Consider the following 26292-nt stretch of genomic DNA (forward strand, 5'->3'; position numbering starts at 1 on the left):
TTACCTTGGTTGTTTGGCAGCAGAATCAAATAGGATTTTTTTTATCTTTGCAACTGGCCTCAGGATTGTCATTTTCATACCTCTTTACCTACATTTATTGACTCTGAGCTGGTTTTTTTGTTAAGTGTGTAGACTTAAAAATTACATCGTTATGAGAGCAGTCAATTAGCTCAGGAGGCAGCCTTAGTTTCTTTAACTTGGTAAGGAAGTTGAAGTCACCCTGTAACGAAGTTGAAGTCACCCTCAAAGTATGCCACTCTGCACCTGACATTCCTTCCTGAGGCGGGACTCCTCCTGGTGAATAAGAGGAAAGGCTTGGCCATTACCTTAGACAAAGCAGGACAGCTGCCGAGCCCAGCTGGGAGGAGTCTCCTCGGAGCATAGCTGGTACAGTCAGGGGCTTTTGGCCACCTCCTTTTATTCACACCGTTTTACCCAGCAGATTACCTGAGGGAGAGGTTGAGAAGGGGGCGTCACTCTTTGCAGGGGACCTCCTCCACTGGGAGGGCTTTAGGCTGGGAAGAATTGCAGTTGCCAGGTTTCCGCTTGAGGCTGATGCTTTCTAACCCCAGTGCGCCACTCCTCGCCCCACACAGACCAGAATATCAGGTTTGGCCCCCGGAGTCTCAGGTGGCACCAGAGCCGCATCCTAGGCTGAGGATTTGGTAGAAAGAGAAGGGGTGGTCCTTCACTCTGGACCCCTCTCGGCTGACTCACAGGAAGTGCTAACTGAGCTTGGCACTGGGCGAAGCAGCTCCAGGATTCTGCCCCTCCCTGCTTCGGTCCGCCCGCCCTCTCGGACGTAGGCTTTGCAGTATCTCCCCGATGGAACAATGAAGTGGTTCCAAGTTTGCTAAGACTCCCAGGGAGATTCTTTGGACTTCTGTGATAGTCTTCAAAATGTTTTGCCACCGACTTTTCAAAGAAGCTGTTTTTTAAAAACAAAACAAAACAAAACCCTTCCCTTCGTGGATTGCTTTGTCTGAAGATTACTCAGGGTGACCATGGTTCAACGCTTTAGCCTCAGGAGGCAGCTATCCAAGGTGGGTAGCTTGGGTAGCTTTGTGTGTTTGTTTAGGGGAAACTCTCACTAGATTCGGCATGGTTTCCTTTCTCTCTAGAACTATACTGTCAAGCCTGCCTTCCTCCAGAGCTAAGGAGGGGCTGGGGGAGGAAGCGCTGCCTTTTGTTCTTTCCTCTGACAGACACAAAGGTTTCAGGCTGACTGCACTGGCAACTACAGATTTTGTTCCCCTAAAACCAAAGCTGTCATCTGTAAATTTGGGAAAAGTTATAGTTTGCTTCTGAAATACAGTTTCCAAGGGGGTGTGCATGAAAAAGAATAGTGGGAAAAAGTGCATTTTTAATTAGCAATTAATCTGGCAGCTTGTTGACCAAGATGAGAAAGCCTTATTGGTCTGTGGAATCAGTGCTTGTATATAAAATTTAGTATTAAACTGGGGAAAATGTCCATAAAGTAGTCCAAAGCAATACCTGCATAAAAATGTTAAAAGAAATTTGCATAATTAATGAAGGAGTATGTGAAAAGCAGTAACCAGAAGGCTCACAAAGCAATTTTTTACAGAGTTCTGCTTGAAAAGCAGGTTCCATTTGTGCAGCTTTGAGGGAAAAGTTCTTTTAACCTAAGAAATTCAAACTTTAAAAAAAGCCTCTCCTGGAAGAGGGGCTGCGGATTTTCTCAATCTGCCCTGCTGTGGCCAGCCCTCTCTCGACCCAGTCATCGAGCTCTCTATTTAACTGGTGCAGGAACACGTTTGTAAAGAGGTGTGCTGAGAGTTGAGCTTTATTTCAAAAAATAATTCTGTTCTTTAAAAAGCCTATTCTAAAAAGATAGTAGTTGGTGGCTGAATTGTGTCACAGTTCATTCCCTGCAGACAGAAACTTAAATAGTAGATCAGTAGGCATTCTTCACTTCTTGGTTGTTAGAATTGTTAAATCCTGAAATGTGTTATTACCTTAAGGGAAAACCTTTTAGTTCTTCATAGGTGACCTCAGTGTAGAATGTGTGCACTCAGGCAAAAATGAGCAAAGAAAGCTCTTGCGTCCATCCACATGACAAATTTCATCTCTTTGATCGCCGAGCCTAACAGGGACTTTTTAGAAGTAGTAAAATAAATTTCCCTTGCTTCTCTTCTCCCAACTCTAGCTATGTGTGTTAGGGATAGTGGGCCAAGAAGCCCCCAAATTTCTTCTAGGCAATTTAAAAAGAATAATTTTTGTTTCTCTTTGAACAACCTCTAGTTTATATACTTCAAATATGTAGTACATTTAAAAAGCAGATATGTAGATTCTCAGGGCAGTAATTTTTCTGCACTAGAGTGCCTGAAATAGTTCAGAGCCAGGTGATAATTTTCCACTTAGCAAATAACTTCATTCTAGGTATTTTGCTCCCAATATTTCTCTCCAAATTATTTTTTGAACTTCTATGCTTTTCACTTTTTACTATATATTATATACCCTGTAGTGATTTATAGAAAAGACACTCTCGGGGAATTAGGAGCATATCTTCTCTATAACATGAAGAAATAGAAGGTACATCATATAAAAACATTCAAAGAGGTAACCTCTTTTAATTTCTTTTTTTCTATCATCCCTCCCCTCCATTTTAACTTGGTTTCTAGGTCCTATATGTTTAGGACCAATTCTAGGGAAATTTGTTTTCTGTCAAATGGCCTTAATATAGAATATATTCAGTAATGCCTTGAAAAAATAATATTCTTAATTGTTTCAATCTGTATGGGTGCTGAAATATGGAAGAGAAATGAATAGTTAAGTCAATAAGTTTTCTTTTTTGAATTTCAGTGAATGCACTGTACCTCTCTTCTATTTTTTCAGCTAAACCCATATGTTACCTGAGATCACAGGACCTGTCTTAACCCAGTATATGGTATTTCTGGCACAAATTGAACACTGAAAGTGAAATTGGGTTTTTGTAGGTCAAAAACAGTTGACTAGAAATTGCATGCAATTTTCTATGATTCCAACTTTAGTAACAAGTATTTTTGCCAATAAGAAATATTCCACAAGTATAGAATTGTCTTAAGATGATCTCATATTTTAAAAAGCAATTTCCTATTTTAACAAAAAGGATACTCATGTGATCATGTATAAATTCTGTTGAAATTTTGTGAAAGAAAATGTAAATGTTTGCAGTGATTTTAAACCTAATACCTAATTTAGATTCTTTTTATCTTAAGTTTGATAACCATGTTTACTTACCATGGATATTTGCCCTAGAGTATTCAAATGATTCCTCTAGGCTAACGAATGTTCACACCTGAACTTGTAAAAGGAGCAAGTGAATTAAGAAATAGATGAAGTAAAAATCTTCATTTTTATTTTTTTATTTTATTTTATTTTAAAGATTTTATTTATTTATTTGACAGAGATCACAAGTAGGCAGAGAGGCAGGCAGAGAGAGAGAGGAGGAGGCAGGCTCCCTGCTGAGCAGAGAGCCCGATGCGGGGCTCTATCCCAGGACACTGGGACCATGACCTGAGCCGAAGGCAGAGGCCCCAACCCACTGAGCCACCCAGGCGCCCCAAATCTTCATTTTTAAAAAGAGATATTCCGTAATTATTTTTGACTAGATCCTAGTTACCTGACTCCCAGAAAATTTCTCTCTTTTCTTTGCCACTTTAGATTATTTTCTTTCTACATGGTTTTCTCACTTGTGACTTCAAAAAATATTCACTAAGGAAATCTTTTTCTTTCTGTCCTGCATCCTCTGGATGAGCTAGTCAGAATAGTCTGGAACCTGCCTATGTGGACTTATCATATACTTCTCCTAACAAATGTTCAAGTTAGGTGGTATCAGCTTCATTTTGTCATTAAAGAAACAGGTTTGGAGAAGTTAAGTCATTTGTCGAAATCAGGAGATAGAGTCAGGTTCAGACTAGGTCTAGTTACAAACCCATTCCGTTTCCCCACACCAACTGTCTTCCTAAGCTTCTGGTGTATTAGTCATCCTACTGTCATCTCTCATGTTTCTCCATGTTTATACATGGTTATAGAAAACAGTATAGTAAGTTAACTTGGGTAACTTCCTTAAAGCAGCTCTTTCCCCTGCAGTTGAAAGTAGTGTCCGATAGGGTTTTAATTTACCAGTCCAACTTGGTTAAGTGTCTCTTGCAATTGTAGTTTTTTTTCTTTGGCCAGAGGAATATTGATTTCAGTAAGATAGCTCATTTAATAAAGTCATATTAAATGTAGTATGAAGTTTACTGCATGCATTTATATGAATCTTTAGACTATATTGCCTTTTAAAGAACTTCTGTTAAAGAGAGAAAATTACTCTTAAGTTTCTATAATAATTTTTAAGAGATGAAATATAATGAATCACACATCCAGAAGGTCTTAAGTCACTTTGGCTCTAACCTTCCCTCCCCCATCTTTTAAGTAGGTAATAGAAAATCAGTTTTTTCCTTTTTTCCAGGAATTTCAGTTTTTTAGGAGGTATGATAAAAGTTAGGCTTTCAGAAGTGGTTTTAAGGTAGATTATTCCAGTAAAATATTATACCCTTTTCTTTTACTTTTGAATGGTAATGATTTTCATAAGTTCAAAATTAAAAATTACCTAATTGTGGAGGCACCTGGGTGGCACCATTGGTTAAGTATCTCACTCTTGATTTTGTCTCAGGTCGTGATCTCAGTGTCCTGAGGTCAAGCCCCATTCCCTTGCTCCTCCCACTTATCCCCTCTCTCTCTCCAACAAATAAATAAATCTTTTTTATTTTTTTAATTACCTAACTGAAATTTTGCTTCCAACTGTGTCTTTTTTACTGGTTTATATCCCTGCCACCTTAGGTAACCAGTTTCTTATTTATCCTTCAACTGTTTTTTTAGGCATATGTAAGAAAATGTGAACATAGGTTTCCTGATCCCTCTAAAATGAAAGATAAATTCTGTACAGTTTGTTCTAAGATAACTTGGACTTTAATTTTCCAGATACGGATCTAAATAGTTATATCAGGGCGCCTGGGTGGCTCAGTGGGTTAAGCCTCTGCCTTCGGCTCAGGTCCTGATCTCAGGGTCCTGGAATTGAGCCCAACATTGGGCTCTCTGCTCAGCAGGGATCCTGCTTCCCCCTCTCTCTCTGCCTGCCTCTCTGCCTACTTGTGATCTCTCTCTCTTTCTCTCTCTATGTCAAATAAATAAATAAAATATTCAGTAAATAAATAAATAGTTATATCAGTTTGGGGTTCACATTTGTTTTTCATATTTTCATGGGAGGCTTAAGTTCTTAGGACAGGTATAGCAACACAGAAGGTACTCTCCATATCAAAGATAATTAAAATAACAGCAAATTAATGATGACTTGATTCTCTTTCAGTTCATACCACATTTCTTTCCTACTTGGTTTGAATAATTTCTCTTGCTATATTACAATTTTTCAGGGGCACCTGGGTGGCTCAGTCTGTTAAGCATCTGCCTTCAGCTCAGGTCATGATTCCAGGGTCAGAGTCCCCCATCAAGCTCCTTACTCATCAGGGAGCCTGCTTCTCTCTTTCCCCTGCTGCTTCCCCTTCTTGTCCTCTCTTGTTCATGTGTGTGCTTGCGTTCTCTCTTAAATAAATAAAAATCTTAAAATTTTTTTTTCATATGGTGAAAAACATAGAATATAAGAATCATATCAGTATATCTTGGGTTGGCCTGTGAAAAGATTAAAGGCTGCGAAATAGGACTTCTGGGTTCCCCCACCCCAGTTCTCCCACCGATTTGTTGAAATCACTTGATCCAGACGTGGAGAGCCCTTGAAAATATGATTATCTAAAAATGTTATTCTTGTCCTTCCTACATTTCATAGTGTCCTATTATTTATTATCAGTTTTGTAAGATTTAGGGAGGAATTGATCATAATTTGAATTCATAATATAACCCTTTTTTCAAGAATAGTTTCTTTTGAAAAAAAAAAAATTGAGAGAGTGGACATGTGTGAGGGGTGAGGGAGGGGCAAAAGGAGAGGGAGAGTGTGTCCCAAGTAGACTCCATGTACCCGACACCGGGATTGATCTCACAACTCTGAGATCATGACCAGAGCCAAAATCAAGACTTGGATGCTTAAATGACTGAACCACCCAGACATCCCTTCTTTTGAGTTTCTTTCTGACTTCTTTTGTGTTTATGACTTGGTGTCTGTGCTGCTGAAGTGAGCACTGGGTTTATGTCTTGGGATAATATATATGACTTACTTAATTTTTTCTCTGTATTCTTATCAATAAAAGGAAGAGGGATCTTTCACTTCCTTACGTAGGGTCTTTTAAAAGTATTTTGAAGGCTAAAGTGACAAATTTTATTTAAATTTTACCACAATTTTTAAAAAAAGTTTTTGAACCCTTTTTAATGTTAAGTACTGTATGGGTACAGTGAAGTATTATATGTAATTTAAAACCTCAAATACATATGCAAGGGAGTCTGTACTGGATGACTACTTTTAAGTCATGGAAATGTGTGCAATATCTCTTTTTATGCTGTTTTTATTTTATCTCTGTTACTTCAGACATCAACTGGTTTCATACTTGGAAATATGATGTTTGGTGTTTATATTTAGCCAGAAGTTAAGTGCTACATCTTCATGTGAATTATTAACCCTCTTTTAGGAGGCTTATATCAGGTAATGATGTCATGCATTGAAGGATTGTTCTTACGTATTATGTAATCAAAATAGGAAGACTGATAACTGCTCTTCTGTTAATGAAATGAGACCCTTAATAAGACTAATTCTGTATATTATAGATGTAGTGAGAATAGGTAAGGAATAGAGAATAGCTTTCTTATTCAAATATATTGGCAATAATAGTCCAAAATAGAGAAACTAATTTAGAAATAGGTATATGGTAACTCTGAAATGTTTCTGTGATATTGATGGCAGTATAAATTTTTAAAAAATTACAGTAAGTTACAGACATAGATTCAAGAAAGTGAAATATGCTACCAACAGAAGATAGTTAACCTCCTTGGGAAGTGTGTTGCTTTTTTTGTTTCTTAAGTACACAGCTGCTCTCATTTGGTGTTGATTTGAATGTTACCTACCTGAGAGAGATGGATATAGTAAATGACTCAATTAGATGATTCTTTGAGGTAGAAATACGTTTACCAAAGGCTGTTAGTTTTGAAGATCAGTGAGCTGATACACTTGAAAGTGCTTTGAAAACTGTAAAGTACTGTATTGATTTAAGAATTTAAGGTGATGGGGGACACCTGGGTGGCTCAGTTGGTTAAGCGGCTGCCTTTGGCTCAGGTCATGATCCCAGCGTCCTGGGATCGAGTCCTGCATCGAGCTTCTTGCTCCGCAGGGAGCCTGCTTCTCCCTCTGCCACTCTGTCTGCCTGTGCTCACTCTCTCTCTCTCTGACAAATAAATAAATAAAATCTTAAAAAAAAAAAAAGAATTTAAGGTGATGGTATTTTCATTATTCTGTTATTCCATAAAATTTTTGTTTTGTTATGTTTTGTTTTTTTAAGTAGGCTCCATACTGGGTGTGGAGCCCAACACGGGGCTTGAACTCACGACCCTGAGATCAAGACCTGATCTGAGACCAAGAGTCAGATCCTTAACCTACTGAGCCACCCAAGTGCCCCCCATAAGTATTTTTTAAAGTTTTATTTATTTTCAAGTAACCTCTACACCCAACATGGGGCTTGAATTCATGACCCTGAGATCAAGAGTTGCATGTTTCTCTAAGCCAGCCAGATGCCCTATTATCCATAAATATTTTTGAAAAGAAGTGATTGTTATTTAAAACCGTAGTTTAAAATACACACAAACCCACTTCCCTCCTTCCTCCCTTTCTTTCATATAGGCCATCTTTGGATAGGTAACAATGAATGCCTCTGGAAGGAGGACCTGGGACCCTTGCATTGAGGGTGGGAGATAGACTTGCTTTTTAAAACTATTTACCACATACATAACTTTCTGAAATAATAGCTCTTGTCAAACATGTTAAAAGTTCATAGGAAACAAATTGCTAAAGGGGAGGAGGAGGTTGGGGGTTGGGGTAACTGGGTGATGGACATTAAGGAGGGCATGTGATGTAATGAGCACTGGGTATTATATAAGACTGATGAATTACAGACGTGTACCTTTGAAACCAATTATACATTATATGTTGATTTAAAAGAATTAAAAATAAAATATAATCATAAAAAAGAGGAAGAAAAAAAACTATATTTAATGGTAGGAACTTGATCACAAGGAGGGAGTGTAGAAACAAGAAGCACCCCTCTGTTTTGCTTCCTGTATCATAAGGTACATCACATGCTGAAGTAAACAAATGGAAAACCAAAAAATAAACAAACACCAAATGAACAGCAAGAACAAAAATTTCAAAATGTGGAAGTGAATTTCAGGCTCATTATTTTTCAGTGAAAATCATTGCTAATAGTTTAGTTAAAGGTTAATGGTTGAAAGATGGTATTCTTCTGGGGTTGGTACTTTCTCCCAACCATTCTGCTATTATTCACAGACTGACGATAACCATTGTTAACACAGTTAACACATAAGTTTGTAGTATAGAATCACTAACCTTTTAAGAATTATTTAAATGAACTTGTTTAGGCTAAGTTAATCATACTAAAAGCATGTTTTAAGGATGGTGTATAAAGTCAGGAACACATTTTACTTGTTATATCCGTATATAGAAGATGCATGTAATACTTAATATTATGAAATATTCTGATTTGTTCTTAATCATTCTGGCTTACATGAGAAAATGAAAAGAAAAATTAGTTCTTTTGGACACCCTGGGGTTAGTTAGAACTTAGCTTCTGCTTTATATATGAACCTGTCACAGAATCCTATTGCAAAACATGTTGATTAAAAAGAAGACAAGGCAGATGGACTTGGCCTGTGGTAACACAGGAAATTTCCATTCAATTTGTTCTATCAAGTGCTTTATAAGAAGCACATCACTTTGTCTTTACTGAAAATTTTAATACCTGTTATTTTTAGGGAGTTCTAATATGAATGTCCTTTCAAAAATCTAATCTGAGAGTTAGTTTTTATTTTCTATGAGGAAATTTAACCAAGGTAATGGGGTTCCAGCCTAAATGGCTTAACTTCTGTGGAGTGAACAGAGAGGTAATCTAGAAAACTATCTTTGAGTTAATATATGTGGATCATTTAATATTATCGCTTAATATGTGGAATTTAACTGCAGACTCTTATTAATATACTTGTCTAGTATTCCTTCCCTGCCTTTTAATTATTTGAAGATATACAATGAAGTGATACAAACAACACCGATTCTCTTTTTGGTATAGCATATGTTGGGTATATTTGTTTAGAGACTTAGGAAACTAGCCACAAAGGTTAGTCTCAACAGATTCTCTTTGGATGAAATTAGAAATGTGACCCATTCTACTCAGTAGTTAATGGTGAATGATTATTTGAGTTTTGAGTCTTATGATGTTATTGGTCATTGTATTTGATAACACCCAACCATTAGGACTTCAGAAATTTTAGCACATATAATATACATTCTATGTATATTCTGACTTGGAAGGAACTTGGAACATAGTAAATGGAGATAGTAGGTTGTATATAAAGATGAACATTGGGACGCCTGGGTGGCTCAGTTGTTTAAGCATCTGCCTTCAGCTCAGGTCCCAGGGTTCTGGGATCAACCCCTGCATCAGGCTCTCTGTTCAGTGGGGAGCCTGCTTCTCCCTCTCCCTGCCACTCCCCCTGCTTGTGTGCTCTCTAACAAATAAATAAAATCTTAAAAAAAAAAAAAAGATGAACATCTATTTCATTTCTTACTATTCATTTCCTTTACACATATCATTCTAGCTGCACCCCTTCCTTGCTATTTTTCAAATGTATCACAGTTCTTCTTCTGTTTGCGTTTATTCTTCCTTCTGCCTATAAAGCTGTTCATCCAAATACAGGTGGTTCAGCTTATGATTTTTCAGTTTCATGATGGCGTGAAAGCCATATACACTCAGTACAAATTGTACTTGGAATTTTGAATTTTGATCTTTTCCCTGGCTAGCCATACGCAGTATGATGCTTTTCTGTGATTCTGAGTAGTGGCAGCAGCTGTAGCTCCCAGTCAGTCACACAATCACAAGAGTAAACAACTGATACAGCTCTTCTGTATCCATACAACCATTCTGTTTTTCACTTTCAGTACAGTAGCCAGTAAATTACGTGAGCTCTTCAGTACTTCATTATCAAATAGGCTTTGTGTTAGATGATTTTGCCCAACTCTAGGCTAATGTAAACATTCGGAGCACAGTTAAGGTGGGCTAAGCTAAGCTATGTTTGGTAGGTTAGGTATATTAAATGCATTTTTGGCTTGAAGTATCTTCAACTTACAATGCATTTATTGGGATGTAACTCAATCATAAGTCAATGAAGATCTGTGTCTGCATGGTTTGCTCTTGTAATCTTTGAGGTAACAGCTCAGAAGTCACCTTTTCAGCAAGGTTTTGACTACTTTCTTTAAAATAGCAAAACTACTACTTACACCCTCACCTTTTCCCCAACTCTTCTTATCTCCTTACTTAGTTTCTTTTCTTTTTTCCCCTCCAGTGTAGTTAGTGTTACCTGATACATTATATATTTTTCTTACTTTTGTGTTCCCCCTCAATGTAAACCTATGATAAGGATGACTGACTCATTTGTTCCATTCACATGCAAGAACATAGAATAGTATTTGGTATCTGATAAGTGCTAAATAAGTATTCATTTCATGAATGAAGTTAAAAAAAAAGAGTGGCTAGTCTCCTTGTCTACTTTCTTCTCTCTCTTCCCATTCTCCTGTCACCATACCCACCTCAGGGCACTTCTACCCAGCCTCCCTTCTGCTGCAGAATAATTTCATTTTGGATAAGACTTGCCATATAGTAAACACCAAATAAATATCTGTTGAATATTTGCTAATGTTATCTTCTTCCCTAGATATCAGACAAATCTAAAAATCAGAACTGGTGATAAACTAGCAACCTATTCTGGTTCTTGAATTATAGGTATTCATATTTTTAAATTCATCTTTTTGATGCATTTCCTACTTCTGGTCTCTCCTGCCATTGTCTTTCATCTATATTATTGCATTAACCTCCTAAGTAGTCCTCCAGCATCTAAGCCTGCCCTATTAGAGTTTATCCTTATCATAAAAGACAGAGTGATACTAATAAAACTTAAGCCAGATGATGTCATTCCTATGATCAGAACTCCTCAGTGTCTTCCTTTCTCATTTACCCTATGTCGCCTACACAGTCTATCTGTCCATTAACTCTGACATCATATTCTCTTCACCCATTTGCTCATTTCCAGTCTAGATATACTGGTCCTCTTGCTGTTCCTGGAATATACTAAGCATACTCCTTCCTCAGAACCTTTGCAATGTGCTTTACCCTCTGCCTGGGAGGCTCTTCCTCCATATAGCTACATCACTTATTTGCTTATTGCTTTCACATCTTTCCTTAAAAGTCATCTTCTCACATCATCTCAGTGAGACCTTCCCTGAGCACTCTAAAATTACCATATCCCCTTGTTTTATTTTTTTCCCTAGAATTTATTAACTTCTAATATACTATATCATTTACCATTTATTTTGTCCCATCTTTTTATTTCCTGCTCCCTCAAGAATGTAAACCTTGGAGGGATTTGTCTGTTTTGTTTATTAATGTGTCCTGTGCACCTAGAATATAGTAGATGCCTAGTTTCTATTTATTGAATACATGAATGAAACACTTTTGAAAACAAAATGGAAGAAAAAAGCCATCCTGAATGAAAAACTTTATATTCCATGGAATGTTTTGTTTTATTATCAAACAGAAATCTTAGTGTTTAACTTTCTTGAAGTGATTTTGTCATTTCCCTTGTATGCAACCAAAAACAAAACAAATCTTTTGCCTAGTCTTTATTTCTCGCTTTTTTGTAATAAAACCCTAGAGATTTCTTCTTGCTAACAAGAAAAATTCAAGTAAAGGGTGCCTGACTGGCTCTGTTGGTGGAGTATATGACTCTTGATCTCAAGAGTTTTGAGTTTGATCCCCTCATGGAGTATAGAGATTTCTTAAAAAATCTAAAAAATCCAAGTTATTCACAACTTTCACTCAGTTTGATCCTATGAAATAGATCGGTCAAATAATTATTGTCCCACTTTGTAGATACGCAAGATTTCAGTGTTTCTTAAAACTCTTCAGTAGACATTAACAAAGAAGTATCTCTTGTTTTGGGTAGTAAATGCCAAATTCCTTAAGTAACTTAAATTCTAGTTGGGAAGACAAAACTTGAAAGAAGACAAAACTAATCTCTATTTAATTGTGTGCAAATGTGGCCTATATACTAGTGCTCTGAGAGCTTAACAAGGGAAAGGTAAGCTAGGAAAGCTTGAAGGAGATGGGCTTTGAAAGACAGTAGGGCAGAAAACCAGTGAGAGGAGAGGGAACAATGAATCAGTCCAAGGATTATTATTTGTTTTCTTCTCTGCAGTATCCCTCAAACTTGTAAGTATCTCCCCAGTTTATTTACTGAAGGAATGAATGTGATAATGAGAGCATAGTGCCCTACATAATTAGTGAAAACTGCTTGGCCACAGATTTAGCAAAGAAAATGTATGAAGATGTCTTATGAAGCCAAGTCTGGAGGGTTTAGATGCCAGAATAAAGATTTCCAACTGATTTGGTGAAGTGTTAATAATCTAGGCCATGCACTTAAGTAGAAAGAAATCCATGATGTAAATAGTGTGCTAAGAAATTTTGTCTAAGGTAACAGAGCCTTACAATAGAACTTTCTGTGGGAATGGGATTATATCTGTGCTGTCCATCATAATAGTCACTAGCCACATATGTCTGTTAAGCACTTGAACTGTACCTGGTATGAATTAGGAACTGAATTTTAAATGTACCTTGATTTTTTATTTAGATAGCTACCTTTAGTTAATGGTTACCATATTGAACAGTGCAAGAGAATACTGAATAATTTGGAGAATGAAGAGATTAGGATTGAGAAAACAAGTAGTAGGCTTTTAGAGTAATCCGGGCATGAATGATGAAATTTAAAAAGGGAGACTATCCATTGTTTAGAAGAAAGATCAACAGAATTTAATGAAACTGAGATGAAAGAAGGAAGACCCAGATTTTAAGCCAAGACTCTGGGTAATGAGGAATTTAATTGTTAAGAAAATAAGAAATTTGGGTCAAGCTGATGGGTGATTTCTGGTTTGGGTGCAAGTTCAAGTGTGTATGTTACCTCTTTGGTGAAGATTCAATGGCTAAGTAGAGAGATTTTGCATTTGGAAATAGAGAATTTTGGGTTAGATAATGGTCATGTTGTAAGTTTAGAGGTAACGCTTAAAGTCATAAGCGGAGTCTGAATATGAGTTTGTTTTGTTTTGTTTTGTTTTTTAAGATTTTATTTATTTATTTGACAGAGAGAGACCCAGCGAGAGAGGGAACATAAGCAGGGGGAGTGAGAGAGGGAGAAGCAGGCTTCCCACCGACCAGGGAGCTTGACATGGAGCTTGATCCCAGGACCCTGGGATCATTCCTTGAGCCGAAAGCAGACACTTCATGACTGAGCCACCCAGGCACCCCCTGAATATGAGTTTTGAGCAGATAATAAAGGAGTGGAGGTGGTGATGAGTGTCAAATGCCAAAGAGGAATTAAAGTGAAGATTGACTGAACTTGGTCATACAACTATAGATTTAGTAGAAGAAAATATCCTAGAGATTGTCATCTAATCCATTCATTTTACAAGTGAGCAAAGTGATGCTCATTGATGTGAAATGAAATGTTTAAATATACAGAGCTTATAAATGTCAAGTTGACGGCTTGAACCTAAGTTCTCTGCTGACCCTTTCAATTTACTTCTTTTCCCATTATGTTGGCAAAACAAAAATCCTACTGAGAAATTTCAGTAGAGTGTAATGGAAACTAGATAACAATGATAAAAAGTAGAAAATGGGATGGAGGGGGCACCTGGGTGGCTCAGTGGTTAAGCCTCTGCCTTCAGCTCGGGTCATGATCTCAGGGTCCTGGGATCGAGTCCCACATCGGGCTCTCTGCTCTGCAGGGAGCCTGCTTCCTCCTCTCTCTCTCTCTGCTTGCCTGTCTGTCCACTTGTGATCTCTCTCTGTCAGATAAATAAAATCTTAAAAAAAAAAAAAAAAAAAGAAAATGGGATGGAGAAATGGAATTAGTAAGTGTGGGCATCTTCTTTGAGAAACCTGGCAGTGAAAAAGGAATTGAAATGATATGCAATTGTATTGAAATTGAATTGAAAGAGGCAGTGAACTCAGACCAAAGTTTTATTTTGGTTCCAGGAATGTCATTGAATAACTATTCTGACATGACAGACAAAGGATAAAAGTGCCAAAGTGGTATTATCTTCCTCTTATTGCTGCTTTGGGAGATGAAGTAATTGACCTGTAGGATATATCGTCTTTGGTGCCAGAAATAGTCCTTAGATCTACTGAAACTATTAATTGGTCAAACCTTTTTTTTTCCAAAAAGAGTCCTACCTTATTGCACATTGTTGTTTTGGTTCAAGATGTAGATTGTTGGTGTGATTGGCATTTTTACTTGGAAAGATAGGACTTCATAATATTTCCTGTTCTCTTCAGGCCATTTATCCGCTAAGACCTAAAGGAATTCAGAGAGGCAAATCTTCAGCATGAAAAGTTTGTGTTCTTTTTGTAATAATTACCCAACCACCATTGCTTGAGGATGTTTACCATGATATTAAAGAACCAACTACTATGGGAAGTTAAATGTGCCATAATATGTTAATTATATCTCATAGCTGGACTAGTTTCAAGGGGAGAGGTTTCTCTGATTCCCCCCCCCCCACCAAAAATATACCACAAATGATATCTATTTACATCTTTAAAATAGGATACCATATTGGAAAGAGAATTTTTAGTGAGTACAGGCAATGAGAATACAACCTGGAAAATGAGAAAGAATTTAAGATTGTTAAGATTGACCCTGGGGGCACCTGGGTGGCTCAATTGGTTAAGCGTCTGACTCTTGATTTCAGTTCAGGTAGTGGTCTCAGGGTCTTGAGATTGAGCCCCATGTTGGACTCCATTCCGCGCTGAGCGTGGACCCTTCTTGAACTGTACTCTCTCCTCTCCCCGCTGCTCCTCCACCCCCACCACTCATGTGCGTGCTCTCTCTTTAAAAAAAAGATTGTTAAGGACCCAAAGATTATTTTATATTATGATTGTTTTATAGAAAAAATTATCTCAAGAGACTTCCTTGGCTTTAGCCCTATGTGGAAAATGAAGTTAAAATATAAGAGGTTTTTAAATTTTACAGTGATGCCTTAGAAGTAAAATCTGACAAGGTTTTGAAGCTGGAAATTACATCTTACTATTTAAATTCTACTACCAACTCATTCCTGACCAACCACTTAGTTGATTTATTGCTGCTAGGTAGTCTCTGTATATTATGATGGAAGATGTACTTCTAATATGTCATTGAATTCTGAATAAATTGCTAAATAAAAAACAGTTGTTTGATGCTAGAGTCTAAGAAGAAAAAAACACCCACGAACAGCAAAACAAAACCTGTTAGGATGGAGTTAAGCTGTTTTAATAATTTTTTAAAAGGGACCATATTATCTTGAGAAAGTAGCAATTGTGCTATACTGCAAAGAGATCAGATATTATGAAATTCTACCTTCACTGAAGGCTGAAAAGGGAAAAGTATCTTTAGCCTTAACAGAGGATATCACTTACTTTCCAATTTCATGTTCTTTGGTCTTAATATTAAAGGAAAACTTAGATCTGTGTTTAAATTTTGAATCAGTTTTTACTCCAGACCTTTGTCTATTAATTACTCGGTCTAGTACGTAGACTACCTGAGAATATTCAGAAACTTAAATGCTGCGGTTTGCTTTTAGAACATTTCAGCCTAGAAGAATGTCTTGTTTACTTTTTGCTTGCTAAGCATATATGATTGGCAGAAGGCCTGTAGCCCTGCTGCCCACATGGTCTGGACGAAATAACTAGTAGTCTGTTAGAGAAGAAAAAAGAGAAACAAAGGAAATAATTTTCCTTTGGCGAGAAGATAATCACTGGAGCCTTGATTGCTAGAGTTGAGGCAACAACCAAAGTAGAGGGAAATCAATGGAAAGTAGTGTGTGCTGGTAGGAAGGAGGCATTTGGATTGGGGGTTGGATTGCATAGCATGCGAAATAAAGATTCCTATTGATCAGTGGTATTTCAGCCTCATGTTCCCAATTGTAATTTAAGTGAGAAGTATTCTGGCATTTTCTTGTTTAGTGTTTCAGAGGAATTTGTGTTCTTTCAGCTTAGTGTACTTTTGTTCTTTATTTAAAAACAGGCAGATCTCTTGATAATCATGGGGATAATTAAAGAATATAATCTAACAAAATAAAGCACAAAAAATGAGATACATTTGGGCTGTGATGTGCTTCTAACCTGTCTACTTTTAGAAAAGTCCAGAAGTCTTGTTCTAGAATTAGAAAAGCCCAAAGAGCCTGTCTTTTGAGGGGAAGGCAGTTATGTGGTATTTCTTTGAGTAATATCTGGGGTGGGGGGAGAAGCTAAATAAGCAGCTGTGCACTGAAGTCTGTGAGTCTATTGACCTACTTTAAGTCACTTAAGTGCCTGTGCTGAATGGAATGTTGGAATGTTGGAAAAAACCTTGAGATGGTACCTCTCAGTAGTTCCCCATAAAAATCCCATCCCTCTGCTTATTTTATTTATTTTATTTTTTTCTTTAAGATTTTATTTATTTGACAGAGAGAGATCACAAGTAGGCAGAGAGGCAGGCAGAGGAAGGGGGAAGCAGGCTCCCTGCTGAGCAGAGAGCTGGATGCGGGGCTCGATCCCAGGACCCTGAGGTCATGACCTGAGCTGAAGGCAGAGGCTTAACCCACTGAGCCACCCAAGCTCCCCCTTTTACTTATTTTAGTATTCTCAGAATAGATACAGATTTTTAACTCAGATAATTCCCCTAGGAAGATTACTGTAAATTGCTATAATATACTGGTATTTTTTTGGACTTTTTTTTCATCAGTGAAGGGAAAAACATCTTATAGCAGTAGGTGTGATTTATTGGGTGCCTATTGTGTTGCAGATATTAAATTCAGCACTTTATGAACAAGATCTCATTTAATCCTCAACAGTTGAGATAATTAAGATTCAGATTGAGACTTGCTCCTCATAGCATATTTAGGGAAGATTGTGTCAGTCTTTGAACAGTGGTTAAGTAGTGTGTCATCTATTTTCTTGTTTAATTTTATATTCCTATATCCCACCTCCTTAGCATAGTTCCTGGTACATGGTAGGCACTTAAGAAATGTTTGTTGACTATATATCTGACTCCAGTGAATACATTCTTTACCTTAAAGCCTTTTTAATAATGTTCTAATACAGCATCTAGTGCTTTGGGAATATTAGCTGGCTTTTTCTCCTTTTTCTCTGGCCCTTGCTTCTTGCTTCTTTTGGGGTGCCTCTTCTACTCATCCTTTAAATGTTGATGTCCTCCGTGCTCTGTTCTAAGCCCTCTTTAAGTCTCTCTCTATACTCCCCATGGGGAATGTCTATTTTACTGACATTATTTCTTACTCACATGTGGAAGATACCCAAATAAATAGCTCCAGCTAAGATTTTTCTTGTGAGCTGAGCTTCAGTTCCATTTATTTTTATTCATGTATTTGTTAATTCATTCAGCAAACATTTGTCAACTGTATACCATCTACACAAAGTATAGCAATGAAAAAGGTAAACAGGTTTCAGTTTTCGTGGACCTTATGTTGAAGGGAATAAATAAATTCTAGTAAGTGCTACAAAGACAGTGAATCAAGGTAATGATCACATGATGGAGCGTGGTTAGGGAAGAACTCTCTGAAGAGGTGATAGTTGAGGTCTGAAGACAAGCAGTAAGACTTGAGGATTGCAGGAGGATAGGGGAATGAAGAAAAGTGAGTTAGCTCCCCGATGAAAAAGAGAAACTCTCGAAAAGCGGGGGAGCTTGGTCAGTGTAGGTAGGGCTAGGGATGAGAGCAATTAATAAAAGATGTAAAAGGATACATATGGAGGGATTTTTTGGCTATGATGTTTGTTTTTATTCCAAAATTCATAGGAAACCCTTCAAGGGTTAAAACAGAGATTAACATGATCTGATTTTTATTTTTAAAAAACCATTCTGGCTACCATATGAAGACTAGAAAATAGAAGTGAATACATGGAGATGATGGAGACAGATAATAATGCTTTGGAGTAGGGTGGTTAACTGTGGTAATGAAGAGTGGCAGACAGATCTGTGCTATATTTTGAAGGTGAACCTGACAGAATTTTATAATGTGGAAAATGAGAAAAAGAATCATTTGCCTGCTTGACATCTTTTTTGGGTTGTTTCAGAGTCACCAAATATTTAACATGGTCAAAACTGAACCTCCTTTCCTCTCCCTTTTTTTCCCCCCAAACTTACTTCCTTTCCAGTGTTTCTTTTTAAGAAGCACGAGTGGGGTGGGGAGTGGATGGGGGGCGCAGGAGGGTGGGGAGGGTGTGGGGTTGGGGAAGGGGGTTGCTTGGGATGTGTGTGTGCGCGGAGGGAGCGGGAGCAGGAGCGGGGTGGGGAAAGCAGACTCTGCTGAGCAGGGAGCCCAACACAATGGGGCTTGATCCCAGGACCCTGAGATCATGACCTGAGCCAAAGCCACTTAACCAGGTGCCCCTTTTCCATTGTTTCTTATTAAATGTCACTTCCTTTGAACCCATTTGCTTAAGACAGAAGCCTAGGCATTATCTTCCATTTCTAATTCTTTTTCCCGCATACCTCCCCCACCCCCAGTAAAGGCCATTGATTCTTTTTTTTCTTTCTTTTTTTTTTTAAGATTTTATTTATTTATTTGACAGAGCAGAGAGTGAGAGACAGCAAGAGAGGGCATACAAGCAGAGGGGGGTAGGAGAGGAAGAAACAGACTTCCCACTCAGCGGGCAACCCGATGCAGGACTTGATCCCTGAAATGTGCCTGTCTTTATCCAGTGTCACACCTGGATTTCTGTATCAGGCTTCTAACTGGTCTCCCTGCTTCCTATGTTATTACCCCTATCTAATCCATTCTAGATGCTGCAGACAGATTGAATGAAGGCATTTCTCCCCGGAAAATTCTACATTGGCTCCCTGAGGATAAGGTTGAAACTCCCATAACATAATCTGTAGAAATTCTTTATGACATGGCCTCTGCTTGCCTCTTTTAGCCTTGTTCTTTCACCCTTCACCCTTGCTCTGCACCAGCCACACTAAATTACCCTTTGTTACTCAGAGAGTCACTCTAGTTCTCATTACACTTGTCTGTTTTCCTAACCCTCTTGTTGCTCACTCCCCAACAAAATTCATCCCCAACAAATAAGCAACATACAAATACTCTTGAATGTTCTTTGGGTATCAGCTAAGATGTCATGTCTTCAGGGAGACTTTCTGATCCTCCAACTCTTAGTTGCCCCTGTTTTATGTTCTCTTAGCACCCTCTACTACCTCCCACCAAGGTACCATCTCAGTATTTTGAATTGCTGTTGTTTTCTGCTAGACTGAGCTTCATAAAGTTAGGGGCACTATCTTCCATGTTCACCATTATATTTTCAGCTTCTAGATTCTTTTTTTTTAAGTTTTTATTTAAATTCCAGTTAGTTAACATACAATTGTAATATTAGTTTCAGGTGTACAATTCAGTGATTCAACACATACATACATCACCTGGTGCTCATCACAGGTGCCCCCCTTAATCCCCATCACCTATTTCATCCATCCCCCCACCACCTCCCTTTGTTCTCTATAGTTAAGAGTCTGTTTCTTGGGTTACCCCTTCCCTCCTCCCCCTCTTTTGCTCATTTATTTTATTTCTTAAATTCCACATATGAGTGAAATCATATGGTATTTGTCTTTATCTGACTTATTTCACTTACAGCTTCTAGATTTTTTTTTTTAATTTTATTTATTTGTCAAAAAGAGAGCACAAGCAAGGGGAGCATCAGGCAGATGGAGAAGCAGGCTCCCCCCCCTACCCAGCAGGGATCTTGATATGGGGCTCGATCCCAGGACCCTGGGATCATGACCTGAGCTGAAGGCAGATGCTTAACTGACTGAGCCACCCAGCGTCCCTAGATTTTTTTTTTTTTTAAAGATTTTATTTATTTATTTGACAAAGAGATCACAAGTAGGCAGAGAGGCAGGCAGAGAGGGGGAAGAAGCAGGCTCGCTGCTGAGCAGAGAGCCCGATGTGGGGCTCGATCCCAGGACCCTGGGATCATGACCTGAGCTGAAGGCAGAGGCTTTAACCCACTGAGCCACCCAGGTGGCCCGTCCCTAGATTTTTTTTTTTTTAAAGATTTTATTTATTATTTATTTGACAGAGAGAGATCACAAGCAGACAGAGAGGCAGGCAGGCGGAGAGAGAGAGAGAGAGAGAGAGGGAAGCAGGCTCCCTGTCAAGCAGAGAGCCCGATGCGGGACTCGATCCCAGGACCCCGAGATCATGACCTGAGCCGAAGGCAGCGGCTTAACCCACTGAGCCACCCAGGCGCCCCCTAGATTCTTAATATACATTTGTTGAAGGTGATCTGTGGTAAGAAAGATAGTGCTTTAATAGAATATTCATGGCATTTTTAATATGAAGATTTTATTCAGTGTAATGATGTTTTTATAGAAAGAATATTCAATGTATATAGTTCATAATAAATCAGTACCTCTGGCTAAATAATAAACTGACCAGTGCCCTAAATAATGTTATTCTTGGAAGTGGCCCATAAACTTTTTGACATTGTATTACCCCAGTAATCCTTATGTAATCAGAAAAGCCAAGAAATTTTTCTTCTCCAGACCTAGAATCAGCTATGCTTTTCCAAGGATCCCTGGTTCTTTTTGGTGGGAAACAGTACCTAAGTATGCTCATTGCTTCTGTGTACGCCAGTATGACAACTGAAAATAGTACAATATTTCTTTGTAGTTTTTTTTGTCTTTAAGGTAAAAATATGTTTTAAAGTCATTTGAAATAATTCTCTGTGTTGTTAATTTACCAACTTGACACGGGCTTATTTCATTTTAAACATTTTGGGAGTTTTTTTTCCATTTTGGTTTAGTTTGATTTTATACTTACATAAAGCATATACAGCATTCCAAAGTCAAATCTGCAAAACAAGATACATTCAAAGAAGTCTGGTTTCTTTCATTGTCCCTTCCACCTGTTTTTTTTTTCCCTCAACAAGTAACTTAGGGGGAGTTGGGGAAGTTTGCTTTCCATTTTTTTTTTTTTTATTTTTTTCAAGATTTTATTTATTCATTTTGAAAGAGAGAGTGACTGTGTGTGTGTGTGTGTGTGTCTATGTGTATGTTGGTTGAGGGGAACAGCAGAGGGAGAGGGAGGGAGAGAATCCCAAGCTAACTCCACACTGAGCGCAGAGCTCAATGGGGTCTTGGTCCCACAAACATGAAATATGACCTGAGCTGGGCTCCTGGGTGGCTCAGTGGGTTAAGCCGCTGCCTTCGGCTCAGGTCATGATCTCAGGGTCCTGGGATCGAGTCCCACATCGGGCTCTCTGCTCAGCAGGAAGCCTGCTTCCCTCTCTCTCTCTCTCTGCCTGCCTCTCCGTCTACTTGTGATCTCTCTCTGTCAAATAAATAAATAAAATCTTTAAAAAAAAAAAAGAAATATGACCTGAGCTGAAATCAAGAGTCAGATGCTTAACTGACTGAGCAACTAAGGCACCCCTTAGCTTTCCTTTTTTAAGATTGAATTTATTTAGTTGACACAGAGAGAGAGATCACAAGTAAGCAGAGAGGCAAGCAGAGAGAGGGGGAAGCAGGCTCCCCGCAGAGCAGAGAGCCCGATGCGGGGCTCGATCCCAGGACCCTGAGACCATGACCTGAGCCGAAGGCAGCGGCTTAACCCACTGAGCCACCCAGGTGCCCCTTAGCTTTCCTTTTTTAAAAAGCATAAACAAATGTGTAAATATATTTACATCCATATTCAAACATACATGTGTACTCATACACACTTTTTTTTTTTTTAAGATTTTATTTATTTTAGAGAGAGGGAGCAGGTGATTGGGTGGGGGAAGGTGGAGAGGGCAAGAATCCCAAACAGTTGCCACACTCAAACCCACAGCCCAAGACCACGACCCAAGCTGAAACCAAGAGTTGGACACTCAACCAACCCAAACCTCCCAAGTGCGCCTGCATACATCCTTCTTAGAAAAATGTTAGTATACTGTTCTGATTTACGGTTGTTGTTTTTAACTTGACCTCGCTATAATAAGATATGTAGATAATCCTCCTTCCTTTGTAAAACTGCATGGTATTTTCTTATAGGATTAGACTATAGTTTATTCATCCAGCTTTGTCTTTTTGGATAATTGAGTTATTTCTGGGCTTTTGCTATTATTACAGATACTGCTGCAGTAAATCGGCTTATGTACCTTTTCATATTCTTTACCAGTATGTCTTTGGGCTTGGTTGCTAGAAATGAGAATAACTTTGCTGGCTTCTGTATTCCTACCAAAGAGATTGTGCATTCCCACCAACAATATCTGAGAGTGCCTGATTCATTATTATCTTACCAACTTAGTAGGTTGTAACTTTCTGATTTGTATTAATCTGGTGAAAAATGGTTTCTTGTGTAATTTTAATTTATTTTATTGTGAGCAGAGTTGAGCATCTTTTCATATGTTTTTAGGCCATTTTTTTTTCTATGACTGAATATATGGTTGTAGATTTCTTTATATCGGAAGGAAAATAACCTTTTTTCTTTTAAATGAATTGCAGGTATTTTTTACATTCTTAATATTGTCTTCTTTGTCTGTACACCTGAGGAGTTATTGTACTGCTATAATGAAATGTCTCGTATATCTGTACTTTCTTACCAGTTCACATTGTCCAATAATCTAATTCAGGCCAGGACCGCTTCTATTAAGACAGTTACAATGCCTTATAACTCTACCCTGTTTCCATCTCCAACTTTGCCTTTCCCTAATCTGTTTTGCCCAAACATCACATAAATCTTTCTAAACTATGTCTCCTATTGTCTTTCTCTTTCCATACAGCCTTCAACTGCTCCCTTTGTACTCAGAGTGAAATTCACATTCCTCAACTTACTGCTTAAGCCTCTTCATGAGTTAGGACCAGTTAGCTTAACTTCATTAGCCAGGGAGTCTAATGTTCAGCCAAATTGAATTTTTCTTTGTTTACTATGTAGGCTCTGTATTTGCTCACCCTGTTTTTCACTTAGGTATTTCTCACAGCCTGGATCACTTTATCCTCCCTTTCCCTTCCCAGCCCACCCCAATCATGTTATCCAAATCTTACCCATTCTTTAAGCCAAGATCAGATACTACCTTATGCTACTTCTCCTCTGCCCTTCCCACGATTCTCACTGTGATCAGGCTGATTTCTGAGAGTATTCTACTTAGAAACCATTAGAATTAAGGAGGTATTAAAGAGAAGAGCATCAGATATCTAGAGATTTTGATGAATTGTATTCTGGTAGTATCACAAAGACAGAAAACTAATAGTACGTGTTTTCTTTTCTTTTTTTTTTTTTTTACTTTTGTGTTTTATTTTATTTTTTCAGTGTTCCAAGATTCATTGTTTATGCACCACACCCAGTGCTCCATGCAATACGTACCCTCCTTAATACCCACCACCAGGCTCACCCAACCTCCCACCCCCGCCCCTCCAAAACCCTTTCTGAATTGATTCATCTAATCTCCTAAAGGCAGTGCCAGTAATATTTCTGTTTTTACATCTCTTCATATTTATTAGAGTGATAATTATGACTGTTTAGGGGACTAGAAATTTAGTTTAGTTTAGTTTTTTTTTTTTTTTTAAAGATTTTATTTATTCATTTGACAGATACCACAAGTAGGCAGAAAGGCAGGCAGAGAGAGAGGAAGGGAAGCAGGCTCCCTGCCGCGCAGAGAGCCCGATGCGGGGCTTGATCCCAGGACCCCAAGAGCAGAGGGCAGAGGCTTTAACCCACTGAGCCACCCAGGTGCCCCTAGAAATTTAGTTTTAATCTGATCATACTCCATCTTTTTCTTCAAGTGTACAGATTGCATTTGCAAATTCAGTTTTTACTGTGTGGTATATCTGAACCCAAATTCAGAGTGTGTTTCCTGTGGATGTGGGGAAATTTTCACACACTCCAGATTCTCTAAATTGATAAGGTTTTAAATTTAAAGACTATCAAAACACTCCTTAGCTACAAATTTTAAATATTTTATCAAACTGATGTTTGAGGAAATGCCTCAAAAAAATGTGTCTACAGTTTTAACTTTCTGCTCTTTCATTTAGTTTGACCTGAGATAATTACAGAATCCCTTGGAGCCCCAAATAGTTATCAGCCTCAGAGAAAATTGTTCGCTTGCCAAGGACGGCATGTTCCCCTTTAATAATATAAAGGTAATAAAAGTTCCATTTTGCACCAAAATGCAGTGTAGGATAGGCTCATTTGAATTCATTACAAACATAATAAAATGAGAAAGAGTACATTGTCTAAAATAATCTTTAGGTAGTCATCACCTTATAGAAAAATCTTTAATTGCTAAGGGAAAAAGTAGATGAGATATTCTTCATTGCTTTGATCCACGGAAAATTTGTTATTAATAATGAAGAGCATTTAAAAAATAAGTATTGTAATTCCTCTCTTCCCTTTAAATCAGAATAGTGTATGTGGTAGAAGAAGAGAAATATGGTTTAATTATTCTTGGCTCATTTTTACCTCTGGTCAAGAGTAAAAATGTGAAACTTTACATCATTTCCAGATGTTAATTTAAGAGCATAAGTGTATGAGGTCTAACCTACATTGCTTCATAAGATAATCTATATTTGGCAGAGAGATATGAAGGCCTTGAAAGAAGAAAAGACAAAATTCCCAGGTCTTACCCCTTTACCTTCTCCTGGCTTGGGACCTAAAACTCTGTCACGTCCATTACTGTTCACTTGCCTTTTCTCCCCTACTAGACTGTGAACTGCATTACATGAGAGCTGAGTCTGACTTTTCTGTATCACTGGTGAATGCAGGGATGAATCAGGGGTCTATCCCTAGCAGTGCTGACAAGCTTCTGTTTAGCCCCAGGCAAGTCATAGTACAGCTCTTTCTGCCTGCTTTCAGAAGGATAAAAGAGAAAATCGTAGTCTCTTAGAGGTGGAAGAGACCTTAAATATTACATAATCTTACCCCTTATTTTACAGATGAAGAAACCCTGCCTGCCTGGCTCTTCTAAATGTGAGAGTAGAAATACTTTGAACTAAGTAAATAGTAGTGTTGTATTCTATCCTGATCTTCTCATGTGGGACAGATTAATTTCATTTAGGAACAGATCCATGTTTTTCTTTGCAATTTAACCCTCAAATCCTATTCCTGAGTTAGAAAAAGAATGGGTAGTCATATTTCTCAGGGTAGGGGACAATGAGAGGGGGGAGAGGATTTATGATAAATGAAAACAAAATACCTACATATATTGCTTAAATCCTTTCCCTAGGTACTTCTCACTAAGCTTGTTTTTTGTTTTTTGTTTTTTTTTTTTTTTTTTTTTTACTAATAAACTCATGGACACATTAAGGTCCATATGTCTAAATATGTAGGCATTTTTTAAAAAATATTTTATTTATTTATTTGACACAAAGAGATCACAAGTAGGCAGAGAGGCAGGTGAGGAGGGGGAGAGGGGAGGCAGGCTCACCGCTGAGCAGAGAGCCTGATGCAGGGCTCGATCCCAGGACCCTGAGATCATGACCTGAGCCAAAGGCAGAGGCTTTAACCCACTGAGCCATCCAGGCACCCCAATATGTAAGCATTTTTTATTTGAGGTAAGGAGTGGCAGAGGGAGAGAGAATCTTAAGCAGGCTCCATGCCCATCACAGAGACCAATGCAGGACTCGGTCTCACAACCCTGAGATCTTGACCTGAGCTAAAATCAGGAGTTGGATGCTTAACCCACTGAGTCGCCCAGATGCTCCTAAATGTGTAAGCATTTAAAAATGAATTTCTGAATTGTTTGGATTTTGGACTTCTAAAATTTTATTTTGTTATGAAGTATTTTTGAACTAGATTATGAAGGAGAGCTGTGTCCTGGCATCTGTTATTAAGTATAACACACCTCAAACAAATTGAGATATTTATTCATTTTTAAAATTAGGAAGTGGGGTGCTTTTCATCAACATAGTCACCTTTGTATTTTCCACACATGCTAGCACGGAATCTTAAAAATGCCATAAACTAAAAATATATGTGTGGATGATTATGTATATGAATATTTGAATGAATGAATGGATGAATGAATGAATTTA

The 26292-nt window shown here is 38.0% G+C and overlaps 1 protein-coding gene across 5 annotated transcripts in view; it reads left to right on the forward strand.

Moving 5' to 3' along the window:
• TMCC1 (transmembrane and coiled-coil domain family 1) overlaps window positions 1-26292 on the forward strand; it is a 263955-nt gene that overhangs the window by 129872 nt on the left and 107791 nt on the right. The window contains exon 1 of one of the 5 annotated variants that reach the window (XM_047744026.1): window positions 687-1043. The exons of the other annotated variants lie outside the window; for them this stretch is intronic. Coding sequence (XP_047599982.1) covers window positions 1005-1043 — 39 coding nt within the window. The 5' untranslated portion in view covers window positions 687-1004. Of the gene's footprint in view, window positions 1-686; window positions 1044-26292 lie in introns of those variants that run through there. 5 annotated transcript variants of the gene reach the window in all.

This window comes from Lutra lutra, chromosome 1 (assembly GCF_902655055.1).
Source record: "Lutra lutra chromosome 1, mLutLut1.2, whole genome shotgun sequence".
In the NCBI taxonomy this organism is placed as follows: domain Eukaryota; kingdom Metazoa; phylum Chordata; class Mammalia; order Carnivora; family Mustelidae; genus Lutra; species Lutra lutra.